General features: G+C 48.3%; 1 protein-coding gene across 1 annotated transcript; it reads right to left on the bottom strand.

The window, feature by feature from the left end:
• Nucleotides 1-4,299: 4,299 nt before the first annotated feature.
• On the bottom strand, nt 4,300-17,144 carry TAMM41 (TAM41 mitochondrial translocator assembly and maintenance homolog). Its single transcript, XM_040247268.1, has 4 exons — nt 17,115-17,144; nt 14,275-14,440; nt 12,925-12,987; nt 4,300-4,436 (listed from the first exon to the last, which is right to left on the bottom strand). Exons 1-4 carry the CDS (start codon nt 17,142-17,144, stop codon nt 4,360-4,362), a joined length of 336 nt encoding a protein of 111 aa, XP_040103202.1. The 3' UTR covers nt 4,300-4,359.
• Between the last annotated feature and the right edge of the window lie 2,582 nt (nt 17,145-19,726).

The following is a 19,726-nucleotide window of genomic DNA, read 5'->3' as shown; positions in this document are numbered from 1 at the left end:
ACTGAACTGAACTGAACAGTATCTACTTTATATGGCTACTGTGAGGGTAAGATGAGCTAATACATGACACATTCCTTCGCACAGTAAGGATCATCAAATTCTCACTACTTGACACGTAAAGCCTGGAACTGTATTCAATAGAGAAAGTTAATAACAGACTAGAGCGACCCAGTGAAGACAGGTCCACTAAGGATGTGGGTCCCGCAGGAATGAAGATCTGGGTCACCCAGCAGGTAAGGAGCTCTGGCCAGCTGAAGCACCGGCTCAGGGCAGCAGAAATGTGGAACAAGTGAAGGGAGACTCTGGATGTGTCTACCAGTTCAGAAAAATGAGGTGGGTGTCCTTCCTTCCTTGCTTGATAACGTATGTACACACACTTGCAGACACACAGACTCATACACCCACTCACTCAATCACCGACAGGCACGTATGTATTTTTCTCCCCTACGATTTTCTATAAGAAGTGGTAGGAAACTTCACAGGTTAGTTTCTAGGTTACATGGTAGTCAGGTGAGACTGTGATTACAAGAGGAATTATCATCACCTAGTCCATGGAGTCACACAGAGTCGGACACAACTTAGCGAACGAACAACAAAACAAGAGATGGATATAAAGCTCTTTTCTGCCAGAAAGCAAGCACATTTTCTTCTATACCTGCTGCTGCGGGGAGCTAGAGGTGCTGCTGCTGGAAGGTCATGTATGGGTTAAAGGGTACACGTGGATGCCCTGTCACCAGAGCGGAGCTGGCAGATTTTCTCTTGTGGGCCTCAGCCACAAGATGAATGTGGCTTTACACTCCACTCTGGACTGTAACTCCTTTCGCAGGCTTTCTGACCCGGTGACTTTCTATCAGGTTTTGCCAGTTGGGGACGGTGGCGGGAGGTCAGAGGGTGAGGAAGGTTCTGGCTTTGCCTCCAACAGCAGTGGCTGTGATGTCTGGTCCCCCGTGGCGCCTGGGCAGTGGTGGCGTCTGGGCAGTGGTGGCGCCTGGGCAGTGGTGGCACCTGGGCAGTGGTGGCGCCTGGGCAGTGATGGCGCTGTTTTGGCAGCTCCCCCAGTGGCAGGGGCACTGGGCCAATTATGTAATGCTGCAACCCCCTCCCAACCTAGCGGCCTTTAACAACAGTCATTGTTTTTAGATCCCTCCCGCCCCGAGTTCTGGGCGTTGACTGGGGTCCCGTGCCTGCTGAGGTCACTCACTCGTCTGGCGGCTGTCCGCTGGGGTGGCTACACGTCCTCTCCGTGGGGCGGCCTGGGCTTCCTCACAACCTAGCAGCCGGCCCCTACGAGCCAGTGTCCTGAGAGCTGAGGGACGGTGTGGCACGACTCAGGACCTCATCGTGTAAGGGAGGCTGTCTTGTCTGCTGCACCCTGTTAGAAATGCAGATAGGCCACTGAGGCTGGTCCATATTCAAGGAGGGGGAATTAAGAGTTCACCTTGATTGGGAAGATGGCCACAGAATTTGCAAACATATTCTGGAACCACCACAGGCAGCATCTCTGGTCACATGAAACAGGTCAGCTTGGAGAGTCTGTTCCAGGGATGTCAGCCATCCCCGGGAGTCATCCCTTCTACCTTCTTCCTTTTATAACTAACGCCCTTGGTTAAATCCCCTCTACTTGATATACCAAGGACTGTTTCTCTTTCCCTGATGATGCTTTCTATGGTCTATTCCCTAGCTATCCAAACTCACCATCTGAACGGAACAGCAGAGCAACTTGTAGAAAGCATGAAGTACTCTCATCTGCCTAGAGCCATGCTAGGTACTGTGCATGCTTCCTCATTAAAATTTAACGCCAGCTCTGCCAGAGAGGCATGAGCGAGTGTACCAATCTCACAGCACACAAACTGAAGCTCAGAAAGGCTAAAATAACTTGCCCAAAAACACGGCTGGGAGGAAGTCTGACTCTCAAGTACATTTATTTTTTGGGTCTTCTGGTGTATGAGAAGAGTTACTTCCTCAGAGGAAGTCTCAAGCTTTCATCCTAAGATATCTGTTTGAGGAATCCCAATTTAGATACTTCAAAATGCATGGAGGAAAAGGAAAATAAGACTACGTCTTGGGGAAGCGGGACACAAAGACTCAAGTGTTCATCAATTACAAAAGCTATGGGGTGCATGGGAAGAGGCACCAGACCAGTCTGCAGGCCTGGGTTGGTCTCAGTCATGATGTTCCTGTGCGTTCTGACTGTCGGCCGCCACTGCCTCTCCTGGGGCATCAGGGATCCCCGCTGGAAAGTGACTCTGACATTAACGACTGAGTATCTACTGTGCAAACTAGTTCAGGACATTTTGTTGCTGCTGTTTAGTCGCTGTCATATCCAACTCTTTTGCGACCCCATGGACGGTGGCCCACCAGGCTCCTCCATCCATGGGACTTCCCAGGCAAGAATACTGGGCTGGGTAGCCTAGTATTCGGAGGCCTACCCCGACCCAGGGGTTGAACCTGTTTCTCTGCACTGGCTGAAGGATTCTTTTAATGCTGAGCCACCAGGGAAGCGCAGTCTAATAAAAAGCTCTATTAGATAGAAGGGGCACAAGTTACAGTCAAAATAAAGCCAGCTTACAGGTCCTTAACAGGCTTGTTATGGATGGAATGCTTGTGTCCCCGTAACATTCTCTCGGTCCTCCATGTGATGATGTTTCAGAGATGGGGCCTTTGGGAGGTACTATGATCACAAGGGTGGAGCTCTCACGAATGGGATTAGCATCATTTAGAAACCGCCCATACCAGCACCCTGGTCTCAGACTTCCCGGCTCCAGAACTGTGAACAATCAGCTTCTGCTGTTTATGAGCCAACTGTGGTATCTGACCAAGGCTGATGAGAAATATTTTATCCGATAAACAACGGGAAATCATGTTAGCTTCTTGAAGAACCTGACCCAAAGAAACAAAGGTGTGCAGAAGAAAATCGTAACAAAAACAGCAATACAAAACAACAACAGAGACACTGACTGATGCCCAGGCAGTGTCCTAGTACACAGGACAGGCAGCCTGCTGGACCGGCACTACGGTGACCTTATTCCCTTCTCAGACACGGCCAAACTGTCCAGAGACGCTAAACAACTTGCCCAAAGTCACACAGCTAGCCAGCAATGGCATGGCGATTCAAACCCAGCTTGCTCATATCCCAAGCCTGAGAGCTCTTTGGGGTTGGAAGGAGCAGAACCCAAAGGTAAAAAAAAATAATAATAATAAGCAGAAAGCTATTGTTCCGATTCTCAAAAGAACCTAAGTGTCTGCAACAGGGCACTGAAAGGTCGAAACAGCGTGAGGTGGGGACAGTCTGAGAAGAGAAAGACGAAACCAGAGTCTGGACTGAAGAGATGGTGAGGGGACAGATGATGAGATGCTGAGGGGACAGACCCTGCCTCCCAGCACCCTCTCCTTTCCCAGCTTCCACCGGGCCGCGTGCTCCTCCCGCATGAGCGGGAGGGGAGGTGGACTCCAGTGCGGCACGAGCTCAGGTTCCCGCTTCGGCCTGGCTCCCCCTTGTTATAGGCGCAGGGACCGGAAGGTTACCATTAGGGCCCAGGAGCCCAGACAGAGGCTTGCTGGAGTTTCCCTACTTTTGTAAGAGGGCTTCTGAAGGGAACCCCCCGCACCATCTCCCTAAACCTGGATGGGGGCACACACAGCCTTTGAGGCTGTGGTCAGCGTTCTGAGTTAAGAGGCTCGGGAGTCGGCCTTCGTGTGATGTCAACACGGCAAAGGGCAGGGAGAGGCCGGAAACTGGTGTGTTAATGTGCTGAATCAAACCAACACTGACGCCCACCAGCCTCTGACTTCCCAGTTCTCTGACCTAATGAGTCCTATGTTGTTTCCTCCTCCCCAAACACTCCCGTTGCACGGGGAAAGCTCTGCACCAGTCTGTTGCAGGCTCCTCGCTCGAGCCACCTCCACGCACCCTCGTGGAGAATCAGGAGAAAGGGAAGACACCCAGATCCAGGAAGATGCTGATGGGGACTCTCACCAGAGAAAACCGAGTGGGCGAGATGGAGCCGAGGCAGACAGAGCCAAATCTCCCGCCCTGATGAGGGGCTGCTGGTCCGCGGCACATGCACCACCTCTCAGGCCTCCGAGCCTCGTGGACCCAACAAACCGCGGCTGAAGCTCTCAGGACAGCAGGGCCCAGAGGCGCTGTGTGTACAGAGGCTCTTCTCATGCTGAGTCCTCAAACGTACTGGGTCCCAGTGGATAAACACGCGGCACAGGCATTTCCAAAATCTAGGAAATCGCATCCTGCAAACCAAGATATCTTCAAATTCAAGCAATGGGGCAAAGTAACAGACACTGTTCTGTCAAAAAGGACCATTTTATTCAGCTAAACGTAAAATAGATAAAAGCAAGCCAAAGTCAGGACGTTTTTCTCAGCCATCCTTTCCACATTTTATGCAGTTTGAGTGAACTATAAACCACTGATTTCTTCAGACCTAAAAGAGAAAAGAGGAGAGAGTGAGACACTGAGGCTCCCTGGGTGGATGCTCACTGGAGGTGCCACGACACTGGGACTGGAGGCGTGTCTTTGGAGTGGAGCCCAGTGGCACTGACTGAGGGGTCTAGGAGACCCCAGGGACGCCCTGATTGACCAGAGAGAAAAGACTGATTCGACATCTGCTGAAGCAGAGATGCAAAGGCACCCGAGCTCGGGGCTGAGGGAGTCCTTTCAGTGAAGCGCGTGTTGCAGCCTTTGACTTTAGCACCACGTTCCCATCACCCTCTGCCTGGAGGTGCTGGGTCCACAGGCCTGACTCCCCAGCAACTAAGACGCTGCTCCTCCTGGTCTCAGAGCACCTGTGCTGACGCCCAGCGCAGCACTCGTCACACTGCGCGGCGCTCACCTATCCTTCTGCCCAGCCCTGGAGCTCCCGGAGGACAGGGGCTTGTCCTATTCACCCCCGTGTCCCCACTGCCTAGTGCGGCCCCAGCACAGGGCAGGTGCTCAGCAAACACTTGCCGTGATGGCGCAGATGCACCGCGATCAGCCATCTGTCCCCAGCTACCGAGTCACAGGTGCCTGAGGAAACGGGAGGAAGGCACTCGGGTTTGCGGCTGACCACGCGGGCACTCTTGCCCGTCAGCCCTCACAGGAGCCTATCTGCAGACAGTGAGATCATGCAGTCTGTTTCAGGGCATGGCTCAGAGATCCCAACGGTCTTTCTCACCCTGAGATCCACAATGGGGTGTGTGCGGCAGGTGTGACATGCCGCGTGGGCACTGCTGACGCGGTCACAGGACCGGTTCCCCAGACTCCGCACCCTGGGGTGTGAGTGCTCTAGAAAACACCCAGCCATGTTACCTGGAGGCGGTCGAGTGCACTCAGGATCTTTTACGAGGCAACTGCAGGCAGGGGCAGGTAAAAAGGCAGGGTACCAGTAAAATCATTAGCAAACGCTTCTAGAAACCCTGGCCTCGCTTGTGCACTGAGCGACGACTGCAGAATACCAGCCTCGTCAAGAAACTCGCAGCCCCTTCCCCCGCTTCCACCCCTTTCTCCCTGGAGCAAACGCTCTGGTAAACCTCACCCACTAGAGCGCCAGGACAGGAAACACATTATGTAAGGTGATTTTAGAATTCCAGTCAGAGCAGATCAAGACAGCCTTGCAGCTGCACAGAGGCTCAAGGCAGCACCCGAGACACAGCTGGACAAGGAGACGTCAACACGAGGGTCCCAGCTAAGCTTCGCCAGCCTCGCCAGCCTTGCACGCAGACTCCCAGGAGCCTAACACCTAACTAAGGTGGACACACCACCGCCCACGAGCGCCACCAGGAAGCCACTGTCTGCTGCTAGTGGAGAGAAACCCCCCTTAATTACAGTCTCTCCCTCCGGCGGTTGTGCCAGAGGCGTTCTCAGGGAATGGAGGGAAAGAGCTCTGCAATGGGAGTGAAGAGAATGGGGTACTGGTCCCAGCTGGGCATGGTGACTCCCCCTCTTCGGGGCTCGACTTCCTGGTCTGCCAAGTGACAGGGCTGGACAACGGGAGGGTTCTCCAGCGAGGCGCCCACAGACAGGCTTCGAGGCCAGTTTGAGAACTCTCTCAAGTCACAGGGAGATGTCTCTGTATGTGTGTCTCTGCAGACACGAGTTTTAGTGTTTTTTTAGGCCTGGAGTTTTAGTCAGATTCTCCCAGGGAGCCAGGTTGTACAGATGGTTAAGATCCAAGAGATCAGAGTGAGGGATCTTTTTCACCTTAATATTTCAGTTGCAACCAAGGCGAGGGACTAAACTTCATGAACCTGGAGGGGCAACATTCCCTAAACAAGACAAGAAAGGCTGCCAACCTTAAAGGACAAAACCGAAAAACTGGACTGAGTCAGATTAAGGACTGCTCATCCAAGGACACCAGTGAGACAGTGAGACGACAGGCCCCAGAGTGGGCCAGTTTAGCATTCCACATGTCCAGGGAAGGATCTGTACCCAGACTATGCAGGGAACTCAGTGCAGAGAAGGAAAGGCAGGCAACTCAACAGAAAAATGCACAAAAGCAGAACAGACACTTCACAGAAGAGGACATCCATGGACGCGTGTGAACAAACACCCAGACTTACTGCTCATCAGGAAAGTGTAAGTGAAAACTCCAATACCACCCATCCACTCCCCTCCCAGAGGGCCGAGCACGAACAGGCCACACGACCAGGCCTGGTCCCAGGGGCTCTGCAGCAGGGCTCTGCGGCCGGGAGGGCCACCGGGACACTGGTCAGCCAGTATCCACCACTGCTGGACAGCCTCACGCTTTATGACCCAGTAATGCCACCTCTGGTGGGTCACATGGTGAAGAATCTGCCTGCAATGCAGGACATCTGGGTTCAATCCCTAGGTCAGGAAGATCCCCTGGAGAAGAAACAGCAACCCACTGCAGTATTCTTGCCTGGAGAATCCCGTCGCCAGAGGAGCCTGGCAAGCTACAGTCCATGGGGCTGCCAAGAATCAGACATGACTGAGCGACTAACACTTTCATTTTTTCAATTCCACCCCTAAGAAGAGAGATAACAGAAAGGCACAACTTTGCTCACCCAAAGACAGGCACCAAGACATGCCAAGCAGGACTCTTTGAAACGGCCCCAAACTGCAAACACCCCGACTCTGCTCCCTCCCCAACGGGCAGAGACACAGGTCTCCTCAATCACTTCCTCTAAATCAGGCAGCTCCTTATTCACCTGAAGCTGGCCATAACAAACTCGGATTAGAATCCAAAGTCAGGAGTCAGTTTTGAAAGCCACCGGAAATCTACCCCAACATATGGCTCCTCAGGTTTTCCTTCTGTTGACATCCAGCCTGTTTCATGTGACCTACAGCAAAATCACTACACGTGTAAGACTATGAATCCCCTACCTGACCTTAAACTGACAAGTTCAGCGACAGACAAAATTCTCTGGGAGACAACGTGAGGCAGAGATGAGACCAGGCTGAGAGGGGTCCACCTCCCTATAACTCTGTACTTCAGATCCACAGGAGAGGAAATCAATAAGCCCTCAACAGTCTTGCACCTAAAAAAAAAAAAACAAAAAACAAAAAAAAACCTCTTCTGAGGTGGTTTTATTTTTAAAACGTTCAGGTTTAAATGATAATTACCAGAAGAACCTTCATTCTTATTCTTTTTATTGAAATAACAAGTTCTTATTATTGAAATATGGAGGTACCAAAAAAACGGGATAAAATGCCAGGTCATAAGACAGGAGAAGGAGAGAAGAGTCAGTGATCCTTCCATCACTTCAGGAAAGGGCTGGTGAGGACAGACGCAAGGCATGTGGAGTCTTTTTAGGAACAAGACTAAACCTGTTTTTGTGAAAGCTGAATCTTCTGAAGCTACAGAGGTTAAGTAGGTATTGACCCCCAAATTAGTTCTGATAGACCAGAAAATCAGACAGGGGTAAAAAATAAAGCAAGAGATTTTGAAAGTTAAACTTGCCATGCTCTCCGTGTTCCCTCACCTCCAGGAAGGGCACCACCATCTCCCACTTCCTGAGCCATGAGCCTGGGAGCCGGGCCCCCTGGGCGCCATCTAAGCCCTGCCCGCCCCCTGCCTCTCCCCACAGCCCTGGGTCCAGGCCTGCCTCCTCGCCAGGCTGGCTGCAGTGGGCTGACCGCTTTCCCAAGCAACAGCGGCACATCCCTCGAGCTGCTCGCCAGTCTCCAGCTATAGCAGCCTTCCCACGATCCTCCAGGGGCTTCCCTCCACCCTCATTGAAACTCTAGATTCCCTTTTAGACTTTTCAGGGCTTTCCCCTGTCTGGTCTCTGCTTGCTTCTCAGTCAAAACTACTAACCCCAGACCCATTTCTCTCCAAGGCCCCAACTCTAGCCCAAACAGATTCCACCTCCCTCCACTCAGATTAGAAACAAGAGCGGCTGCGGCTCCTGTTAGCAGGTTGAGTTGCAATACCATCTGTGGCTGCGGTGAAGGGAGGAGCAGGCCAGGAGTGGGGAACTCAGCAGTGTCCACCCCCCTGAGCTGCTGCCCTGAGACCCTGACGAGAATCGGGCCACTCCACTAACAGCAGTCTATGAAGTCAGCGTTACTTCCCCAGTAACCAACTCCCAGGCTAAAGGGGAAGAAAGTGTTTGGTTTTGTAAGGAGTTCTGTGCTCACCCTGGAGCATGGAGGCATCTGACGGTAGGGGAATCTCAGAGAATTAATACAGAGGGCCAGACCACACAGGACACCTGCCATGCCACCCATCACAGCCCACTGGAAAGGGAGCCCTCCCCGCTGCCATGGACGCCTGGCTTCCACCTTGTCCAGGAAGAGAGTGACACCAGTTCTCAGACTCACTTGAGTCTATATAGCACCTACTAGCGCTTTATAATGGAGAAGGCAATGGCACCCCACTCCAGTACTCTTGCCTAGAAAATCCCATGGACGGAGAAGCCTGGTAGGCTGCAGTCCGTGGGGTCGCTAAGAGTCGGACACGACTGAGAGACTTCACTTTCACTCTTCACTTTCATGCACTGGAGAAGGAAATGGCAACCCACTCCAGTGTTCTTGCCTGGAGAATCCCAGGGACGGGGGAGCCTGGTGGGCTGCCGTCTGTGGGGTCGCACAGAGTCGAACACAACTGAAGTGACTTAGCAGCAGCAGCAGCGCTTTATAAAGGACATACTGGGCGATCCCAGAACACACCGCAAGCTGCGTTATCAGCATCCTCTCCATTTTAAAGAAGAAAGGCTGTTTCCATCCCAGGTTAGGAGTAAAGGCATGAACCACAGCTTCACGCCAGTCTTCTGACTGCAGCCTTAGCTCAGCTCTCCTTGACCTTAACAGTATGCGAATACAGAAGTTCTTCACGAGCTAGGGAGACCCTTCCTTCTTACTTGTAGAGGGGAGGAGTGGTAATGGCTACAAAGGAGGAAAAGCGCAGCCAAATACACTGGGGTCTCCTGGCCCTGCAGGTGACACATTCGCTGGCTGAAGACTGCACAGAGGCAGGACTCGGGAAGGTTCCGGAAGAGGGACCCAGAAAAGCCGGGCGGAATGACAGCCGTGACTATGACAGCAAGAGGACTTCTAAGAGTGTCGTGCAGGAGCTGGGGTCCTGCAGCTGGCCGTGAAGTCAGAGGACAGGGAAAGAGCAAACCAGCCACTCGAGGCCTAAGGCTGCTAGTTTGGTCCAACTGGGGACCTGGGAACGGGCGAATGCTAGCTGAACGTGACAGTGCAAGGGGGCGTGATCTAAAGAGAGGCCAGGGGACTTCTTGGTGATGAGACCAAAGGGGAAAGACCAGGAGCCGTGCTAGATGCTTTTATATGTCCTAAGATAGTTTCACAACCCAGTGAGACAAGAGTAATTGTCCCTATGAAATGAAAACTCAGAAAAATTAAGCAACTTACCCAAGTCACAGCAGTTAAGCTGGGATTTGAACCCGAGTCTCTGGGGCTCACAAACCCCTGCCCCTGGCCTGGGCCGCCTTCAGCACAGCCTTCCACCACCATAAACCAGAGGAAGAGGGCCCAGGGGGCGCAAACCTGGAGAGTGTGAAGGAACGAACACCACGTCTCACAGTACCTGCAGCCCCAGTGCAGGCTGCAGACATCCTGTCACTCTGCTTCCACAACCCAAGCAGGCGCCTTCAGAGGGCGAGGCAGGCAAGCAGTGAGCCCAGGGAGGGGAGCAGCACTGAGCACTAAGCCAGCAGCAATCTGGGCTCCAGGAGCCGTGAGGGGATACCTACTGCCCTCTGCTGGCGACCAGGAAGAACAGGTGGAAAGAGGACCCAAGAGTCATTTCAGGCTGAAGGGTCAAGAGATGATCAGGATGGATTTTTAAAAACCTTTTATTAGAGATAAATTCAAGACAGCATAATATGCTGGCACGTATCTTCACCCAACTTCAACAACTCATGGCCAATCTCAAGTTACCACCCCGCCATATGCACTTCCTTCCAATGTGTTTTCTTTCCTCCTTTCACCTTTTCATTTTATAGTTGAGCACAGCCGATTAACAAGGTTGTAAGAGTTTCAGGTGGACAGCAATGGGACTCAGCCCGAACGCGTTTTCTTCTGAAGTGAATCTCAGACATTGTCATTTCATCTGCAAATCTTTTAGTATGCGTTTCTTAAGAAAGATTTATTTATTTGGCTGCACAGGAGTCTTAGTTGGGGCATGTAGAATCTTCAGTTGCAGCATGTGGGATCTAGTTCCCTAAGAAGTGAACCTGGGCCTCTGGCATTGGGAGCACCTCAGCCACTGGACCACCAGGGAAGTCCCTTAGTATGTATTCCTAAGGAAAATGATTGTTTAACCCAACACCATCATTATCATGACTTAAAAAAAAAAAAAAAGAGTAAAGCCAGTAGTTCCTTATAGCACAGGAAGCCAAAAATAAAGCGCCAAAGCGTCCAGCCTCACCCAAGGAGGAGCACAGTGAGGGAGCTGCAATTATGCAAACACAGTGATAGCCTGAGCCACCCACAAAAGAAAGCCCCTCAGCTTCAGCCTGGCCAGGACAGATCAGCAAGAAAGCAGATTAAATAAAGATTTTAACTGGAAACACAAAGCCATGCACCCCTGCGTGGCAGGAAAAGTCTTCCGCTGAGTGGATCTGGCACCTGAGATACTAAACCTCTGCTGATGGGCTGAACCTTCCCGAAGATTCAGGAGGATGAAGCTTGGCTGTGTCCCCAGGCTGCTGGGGTGAGGCGTGAGGAGGCGTGATCGTGCAATCGTCTGGCAATCTCCACCCAGGGATGAGAATCAGGCTGGACGATCACGCCCTTCTGCAGGTTCCCTCTGTGCATTTGTCCCCTGCGCTGCGAGCCCCTATGTCTGTGCCGTCTCCTCTTCTAGAGGGTGAAGCCCCTGAAGGCAGGATGGTGTTGCGCTCACCTTGTACTGTCCTGCGTGGTGAGCACCTGAGGGACGCTAGGTGGATGGCTGATACAGAGACTGAGTGAAAAAAGTATGGCGTCTGCAACACAGAGTGTCAGAAAGGATGGGGAAGAAAAGAACTTTCATTTACCACAGTGTCAAGGTTAACTGGTAACCCACTTTGGCAATCTGACAATATCCAAAGATACGTTCAAATGCTTAAGCCCATAAAGCAAGAACAGGGTGTTTTAAATTTCAAAAAAAGGAATATTCTGAGAACAAAAAAAAGTAGAGATACTAGAAATTAAAATAGCAAAAATAAAACAACAATAGAAAAGCTGGAAACTATACTGGAGAAAGCAAAGCAAAAGAACAAAGAGATTAAAAAAAAAAAAAAACCCAAAGGACTTGTCTCAGAGGTCCAATATTTGAGTAAAAGGAATTCCAGCAAGAGAAGAGAGAAAACAGATGGGAAGAAAGAATACAATACATTTTTCCTATATCCTTATACTCTGAGTTTCCAAACCGGGCAAGGAGTATTCAGTGTAACAGATAAAAACAGACTCACATCAAAATATACCACTGAGAAACCTCAGAGCCCTGGGGGAAAAAGAAAACCTAAAAGGCTTCCAGAAAGAGCATACACAAAGGATTAAGAATCAGAATGGCTTTGGACCTCAACAGCAATCGGAGAAGTGAGAAGATAACCGGAGCAACGATATCAAAATTCTAAAAGACAATTACTTCTAATCACCGCCAGCCTAAGTCTCAGTCAGTCAGGTGGGAAGGTGACTGAAGACAGACCTGGCCACACACGGGCTCCAAAGCTGCCTCCCCGGCACCCCTTCCCAGAAAGTGCCTGGACAGTGTGCTTCACCAAAGTGAGGCTGTGCACCACAAGAATCAGAGACGTGAGACACAAGGGTCTCTCCAACGAGACAGGTGATGACAACTCCATGGGAAAAGAAAGTTGTGCCGGGAAGGAAAAGTGTATCAGGTGGCTCAGCGATGCATCACAGTAACACAGCCAGACAACGGGAACAAGAAGACTTCGTCAAAGCTATGACACAACCACTGGGCACAGAGAGAGGGATGGAGGGATGGACGGACGTACTGATGTACGGACGTGTATGTGTGTGTATATGTGTGGTGGGGTAGCTGAATTCATAGATGCTGCCTAAAATTAAAAAGGAGAAGCAGTAATACCAGCTCATTATCCAGGGAACCAGCAGTGAAAACATAAATAAACCAGCAGGAGAGTCAGCAGTTGTCGTCTTTGGAGAGGAACAGCTGGCCGGGGGCGGGGGGCGGGGGGTGGTGGCGCGGGCAAGGTACTGCTGTTTTTGCAACAACATCATGAGTAACTTTCAAAGATATAACACCTTCAGGGAAACCCTGCACATACGGAGTACCTCGGCAGCCAAGCCTTCCAGCAGCACCTCAGGCCCCCAGATTACGGTACCATCTGCGGGTCTGTATCCTAGGTTATGACCAGCAAAATCCAGCATCTGACAAGTACTTGAAGGATACAGATAAAGCTTTACATTGTAACCCGGAGCGCTGAGGCTGCTCAGTCCAGCAGGTATGTTAAGTGTGGGTTTTTAAACATTCTTACCGGCGGTGAGAATGCCTTTGGTGCTCTGTCTCATACTGGAAGGCCTCACAATTGCTGCAAGCCCTGTGAGGAAAAACCAGCAACAATGCCAAAAAGGCCAGATGTTAGTCGTCGTAACACTTTAAAAACTTGAAACTAAATATTCATTCCAGCTATCCAATAACACCAGCAACTCCATTCTGTCCTGGTGTCAGAGCAACTAAAGAAAAGGGTTATCAGGACAGACGGCCAGGAGACCTGAGCTGCCAGCTGTGTCGCCGAACAGCTTGTGTGAACCCAAGCAAATGAGTGCCCCCTCTGGGTCTGGACTGCCTCATCTTACGACCCACAGGGAGGAGGGGGTTAGGTGACTCTCGAAGGTCATTTTTTCACTTTAAACCTGCTTAAGCCTGCTGGCTCTCAATTCCAAGATGTGAGAAGATGGGGCGGGTGGAAACAAACACCAAACACCACATGTCTCTGCGCAGGAGGCGCTCATCCTGCAACCACGCACAGCACTCCTCGGCGAGGACGGCGAGGGGCCCTTCAGGCCCTCAGAACGGCAGCAGAGCTCACTCTGTGGCCAGCGCCACGCTAAAAAGAAAACAGCTGGAGACAGGCCTCCACACATATCTTCAGGAGAGGCGGCCCGGCGCCCTAAGCACACGCGCTGCTCTGCCCGCCAGGCAGCCTCGAGTCACAGCACCGCCGTGGTGACCTGCATCCTGCCAAGGCCCGGCTGCTCCCTGGGGAAGCTCAGCAGAGAAGGGTGAGCCGATTCATAATGATCTCCTTACTGTCTGAACCTGTAAATACCTGTAACACCTCCAACACCTCAGAAGGCAGCGAACCTCTGAAGCTCAGGCTCGGATCTGGGGTTCACCCTAGGGAGGATTTTGGTACATACTGGGGATAATGTGTGAAACACTTCGGGTGCTGGACCTAGTGCATACACGTGAGACACACTGAGGGGGCATGGGCCCAGGAGAGTGGTGCTCTTGATGTTACAAGAGCATTAAAAACATCACCAGTCTCCTCCTTCCTCAGACCACCATGGAGAACAAAGCCACGTCTTTGTAATAACTCCTAAAAGTTATGCTTTTGGACCAAAAGAATTATTGTTTTCCTCTCTGACAGTGATTTTGACGAGGGATCTGAAAATAGAAGGAATTTCAGCACCCTACTTCAAACGAATGAGAATTTAGGCTGGGAAAAACCCCAGACTGTCAGCGCTTTCTTCTTCCTAGAGGCACTCTCTCTCTCCATCTCTAGGCTAGAAAGAAGAAAGAAGCCGTCTCAGCCACAAAGTTTGCCTCCCTCCTCCTGCTACCCCCAGCCAGCACCTCCTCCCTGTCAGATTCACGCACATACCTAGACGCACCACGTCGCCACAGTCGGGGTCATGAGCAACTTGTAATAAAGTCTCTTCCACATCTCTGTTTTTTCCAGGAGGGTCCATAATATGATTTATTTGCTGTTGTAAGGTTTTGGGCAATGTCATTAGCTGAGTGAATTGTCCTTCTGGGCTTTTATCGATCTAAGGGAAAAAAAAAAGTTGTTGATGTCTATGGAAGTGCTTTGATTGCTATAACTATTCAAAGACAAAAGGCTTCTCCTTAAAACCACACAAAGTGAATATGAACTCACCGTCTGGACTAGGCGGTGTGCTAAGGAGACTTTCTCCTTTCTGAAACTGAATGCCCAAATGTTAAGGAGTCTCAGCTCCTTCAAACAAGCCAATTCTTTTCTGTTTGGACCTAAGAACAGACATTTCTTTCAAGAATCAATTTGTGACTCTCAGTTAAAAATTTTTTTTCTATTTGTCCTAAATCCAGTAGTTAAGGAAAGTGAAGATTCAGGTAAAACTGACACCCCAGCAAATCAAGCACTCATTTTAAACACAGGGACAGATGGGGGAGCCTGGTGGGCTGCCGTCTCTGGGATCACACAGAGTTGGACACGACTGAAGCAACTTAGCAGCAGTAGCAGCAGCAGCAGCAACCCATTCCAGTATTCCGGCCTAGAGAATTCCATGGATTGTGTAGTCCATGGGGTCACAAAGAGTCAAACACTTTTGAGCAACTTTCACTTTTATGTAAATGCAACATTTTTTTGTCTTTTTAAAATTCTGTTGAGCATTTTGTTAAAAAGTAAGAACAATCAAGACTTGCAATTTAGAGAGTTCCCTGGCAGTCCAGTGGTTAGGACTCAGCACTTTCACTGCCACGGCCCAGGCTCAATCCCTGGTCAGGAAACTCAGATCTCATGAGCAGAACACTACCAAGCAAAAAAAAAAAGATTTGTAATTTCACGTTAATTTTCCTCTTGGATGGTAACTCCAGTCATCAAATCTGTTGTCCTTATGAATCTCCTAAGATCTTCAAAAGAAGACAGAAGATCTGGAAACTATTTTCAATACTTGTGAAAGCCTGTCCTGTCAGAAGTCATATCTATGTTGAGGCTTCAAAATCTAATAATAAATATCTTGTTTTTAAATGTTCAATACAAACTATAGTAATTAAGGTAATCTAGATAAGTACTAAATTTGCTGATGGAAGAGTTGATTTGCAACTTTCTGCTTTGTCTAAATCCACTAAAAGGACCAATAATAAAAATGATGGATGGTAAAAGAAAAAAAAAAAATAAATAAACACAGGGACACAGAGTAACATGGCCAGGATCACACAGCCAATCAGAGAGTGGTATCTAAACTTGTGTCTTCTGTCTCAACTGTAGGAATAAACTGATGACAGAGACCAACTTTTATTCACCTTTAATCCCCTGGCACATAGTAGGTACTGAAAAAGCAGTGGCTGAATAAGGGGATGAATAACTGTACCAATAAATCTTAGTTGTCATTATTTCTTAAACAACAGTAAGTTACACCAATGGTTTTTGTTCCTAATGTATTCTAAAATATATCAAGTTTAAAGATAAACACAGAAATAAAATGTATGTAAAACTATGCATCAGACTTTACTTGGACACCTTTGGATCAAAATTTAGCCACAGAGCTGGGTCCACACCCAGCTTCCCTAACTCCTAGTCTAATATACTTTGCTTCACGGAACTAAACTTTTCCAAAATCGCATAAACATCGCCTGCCTGCCAAGGAGAGCAGCAGTCAGTGCCCTCAACAGCTCATCACATTACTCTCCCAGTAACAATGTCCTGTGTTCTTTCAACAAGTGTTTAGGTTTTAACTTAAAAAGAACAGTAAGAAACAAAATTAGACAAAAGAATGTATTCAATTTTAGATTCAGATTTTTCAGATATGACCACCCTTCTTAATAATCAGAATTCACGCACTCTACCATTTTTTTTCATTAAACAAATATTTATTGAGTACATGCCTAATGTCTGGATTTTCTAGTTTTATCTATAAAGTCTTTGCAGAAAAGAATAAAATGCTATTAATTAGAGGCTCCGCTAAGGTGAAGGGTTTCTTTAACCTAAATGTTTCATACTAATCATTGAGATGTTCCTAAATTCACAGGATTCAATCTCTACTTATCTTTCGCTAGATAAATGACCCAAAAATGTGAATATTTTATAAAATATGCTAGAAATGACGTTTATAGACTCATATTTTGGGGCCAAGTATTGAGATTAGTCAATAGGATCTTATATTTCTCTACGTCTTTACCTATGAAACTTCCAGGAATTTTAGAGATGCCAAAATGGCTTGAGTAATATGAGGAATGAGAAAATAGCATTTGCCACTGCTTTCTCCAGAGGAAACAAATGCACTGGAGTTTTTGCTTCAAAGTATGTGTTTAAAGACAAAATATTAGGTGACATGTTCAAAGAAACTGCAAAATTCTAATCATCCTTACTCTTTAGTTCTCATTAAAACACGAATGTGAGAGCAGTTAAATTATGAGTCACACTGCATTTTAACAGCAGATATGGAAAAGACCACCTGTTATATGACTCCATCTACAGAAGTGTCTGGGACAGGCAAATCCATGGAGCAGAGAGTAGCTTAGTGGCTGCCTGGGGGAGAGGAAGCTAGGGACTGCTAACGGCAATGGAGTTTCTTTTCGGAGTGATAAAAATATTCTAAAATCAGATAGAGGTGATGGTTGCACACCTCTGTGAAGAGACTAAAAACCACCAAATTTTATGCTATGTAAATTATATTTCAACAAGGCCTGATGTTTTTAAAAACAGATACAGGTATATGACAGCGGCTGCTGTGTTGTACCAACCAGATCCTGCTTCAGGGCCAAGGCACTCATTCCGCTACCTGCTGGGAAAGATGGCTGACTCCCTCTCTCGGAGGGCCTCCTAGAACTGGGTACAGCCAAGGGAGCTGCCTGTTTCCAAAGACTGGAAAATGCAGGGCTTTGAAGGCTTGGCCTCCTTCCTCCAAGTGGGGACAGCTCAGAAGGCCCATCAAGTTCCACAGTGCCAGCACACGATCAATCAGATGATGTCTTCATTTCAAAACTCCCCAATCCTGATCCTACACAATTGGTACCAAGAGTAGTCCTAGGAAGCATACTCTTCAGATGGCACACTGGAGCTGTCCCGATGTAGGTGGCCAAGTGGAAGTCTCTGAAGCTGCCATGCTCACCCTCTGGTCAAAAGAGCAATGAGAAAAGAAAACCACACCCCAGGAGAAATGGCAAAGACTGATGTCACATGTAGACCTAAAGGATACAGGGTGTGATGTTTCACTGTATATGTCAACTTGGCTGGGATACAGGGCCCAGGTGCCTGGTCAAACTTTAGTCCAGATGTTACTGTAAAGGCGTCTTTTTAGATGTAATTCACATTGAAGCCAGCAGACACTGAATAGCAGAAGACCCCTTTTAATGTGGACAGACCTCATCCTGTCAGTTGAAGACCTTGAGAAGAAAGACTAAAGTTCCCCGAGGCAGAAGGTCTGCATCCAGACTGCCCTTGGACGCAAGAGAACAGCAAACTCCTCCCTGGGTCTCTGGCTGGACCTGCAAATTCCAAACTTGCCGACCTTCACAATGGAGTGAGCCAATTATCTTGTGTAATCTCACGCTGGTCCACTACATCAATGACATGTTGCTACTGCCACCTGGTAAGTAGTAAGGGGCAAGGACATCGGCGGCCTTGGTAGCTGTATGCACTCCAAAGGGTAAAAGACAAACTCCATGAAGTCTGAGGAGCCCAATGCAGCAGGGAAGTCTTTAGGGGTCAAGAGATCTGGAGCATGCTGGGACATCCCCTCCAAAGTAAAGATCAACTGAGGAAATCTCTCTCTCTCATCACTAAGAAAGAATTACACTGACAGGCCTCTTCAGGTTTTGAGGAAAGATAATGCAGACATACAATGAGAATAGAATGCTATATATATATATATATATATATATATATATATGAAAAAAGAACATTCAGAAGAAAATAAAAATTCAACAGATCTGTTGGAATATCAATTCAAAAAATTACTCTGGAAAGCAGAACAAAAAAACTAAAGAAACAGGAATGAGGGGAAAAAAAAATAACCAGACAAGGAGGTCCAACAACTACTAGGAATTCTAGAAAAACATGAAGACGATGGATATGAAGGAATGGTAGAGGAGAATTTCGTTACAGAAATGAAAAATGACTTCCTAGAACTGAACATTGTGCATTTCCAGAACAGAGTCACGAAGTGCCAGAATAGCATGTAAAAACCAGGGGCATTTCCTGAAGGCTCAGTGGTGAGCACACTTCCACCGCAGGGGCACAGGTTCCACGTCTGGTCAGGGAACCAAGATCCCACAAGATGTGTGATGTGGCCGAATGAAACACAAATAGCAACAATGATGAAAAAGCACACACAAGGCAAAGGCAAACCATCATGAAATCTGAGAATACTGGAAAAAAAGGAAAAAATACTAAGTAGTATCAGAGAGATAAAAAGATCACATCCAAAGAACAGGGAATCTGAATACTGCTGGACCTTTCTTTTTGTTTTAATATGTTGGCTGTGCCCCAGAGCATGTGGGACCCTAGTTCCACAACCAGGGGTCAAATCCAGGTAGGGTCAAATCTCTGCATTGCAAGGTGGATTTTTAACCAGGGGACCACCAGGGAAGTCCCTGTTGGACTTTTTAGTGCAACAGAAGAAACTAGAAGAAATAAAGCCATGACTTAAAAAACTTCTGAGGGAAAATTACTTCCAGCCTAGTATCTGATGTCTAACCTAAACCCATCCATCAGTTTAAGAGTAGAATTTCCAGATGTACAGGATCTCAAAAATTTTTACCTCTTTCACAAGTACACATTTTAGTACTTAAAAATATAAACTGTGAAAGAGGAAAAATTGAAGAAAACCAAAAATTAGCAAAAGGAGAGGGGAAGAAATTCTCAGGTGATGAGGAAACAAAGCTCCAGAGAAGAGCTGTGCAGCGTGTCTAGAAAGCAGCCAGTCATGAAAGGAACGGGGGACACAGGACTCCAGGAAGAATGTCCCCAGGAAAAGCAAGAAACAGAGAAAACACCTGATATGTTTGTCTACAATATAAGATGTTTCATAGATTTGTAGGAGAGTTTGAGGGTGAATTAGTTACACGTATGTACAAAATACAAGACCTTCTAGAACCAACATCAAAAGAAGATGTCCTTTCCATCACAGGGGACTGGAATGTAAAAGCAGAAAGGCAGGAGATAGCTGGAGTAACAGGTAAGTTTGGCCTTGGAGCACAAAATGAAGCAGGGCAAAGGCTAACAGAGTTTTGCCAAAGAACGCACTGATCATAGCAAACACCATCTTCCAACAAAACAAGAGACGACTCTACACATGGACATCACCAGACCGTCAATACTGAAATCATGTGGATTATATTCTTTGTAGCCAAAG

Source organism: Oryx dammah, unplaced genomic scaffold, assembly GCF_014754425.2.
Source record: "Oryx dammah isolate SB20612 unplaced genomic scaffold, SCBI_Odam_1.1 HiC_scaffold_9, whole genome shotgun sequence".
Taxonomy (NCBI): domain Eukaryota; kingdom Metazoa; phylum Chordata; class Mammalia; order Artiodactyla; family Bovidae; genus Oryx; species Oryx dammah.
Note: the sequence above shows the minus strand (reverse complement) of the source record. Positions and strands in the feature narration are given on the sequence as shown.

Excerpts from the sequence above, each read along its gene's own strand:
- TAMM41 (XM_040247268.1), bottom strand. The coding sequence starts at position 17,144 with ATGAGTGCCTTGGCCCTGAAGCAGGATCTG. Across the intron at positions 14,441-17,114 it reads TGGCCCTGAAGCAGGATCTG|ATCGATAAAAGCCCAGAAGG; the intron begins GTTGGTACAACA and ends TTTTTCCCTTAG. Across the intron at positions 4,437-12,924 it reads CAAAGGCATTCTCACCGCCG|GTCTGAAGAAATCAGTGGTT; the intron begins GTAAGAATGTTT and ends TTTCTCTTTTAG.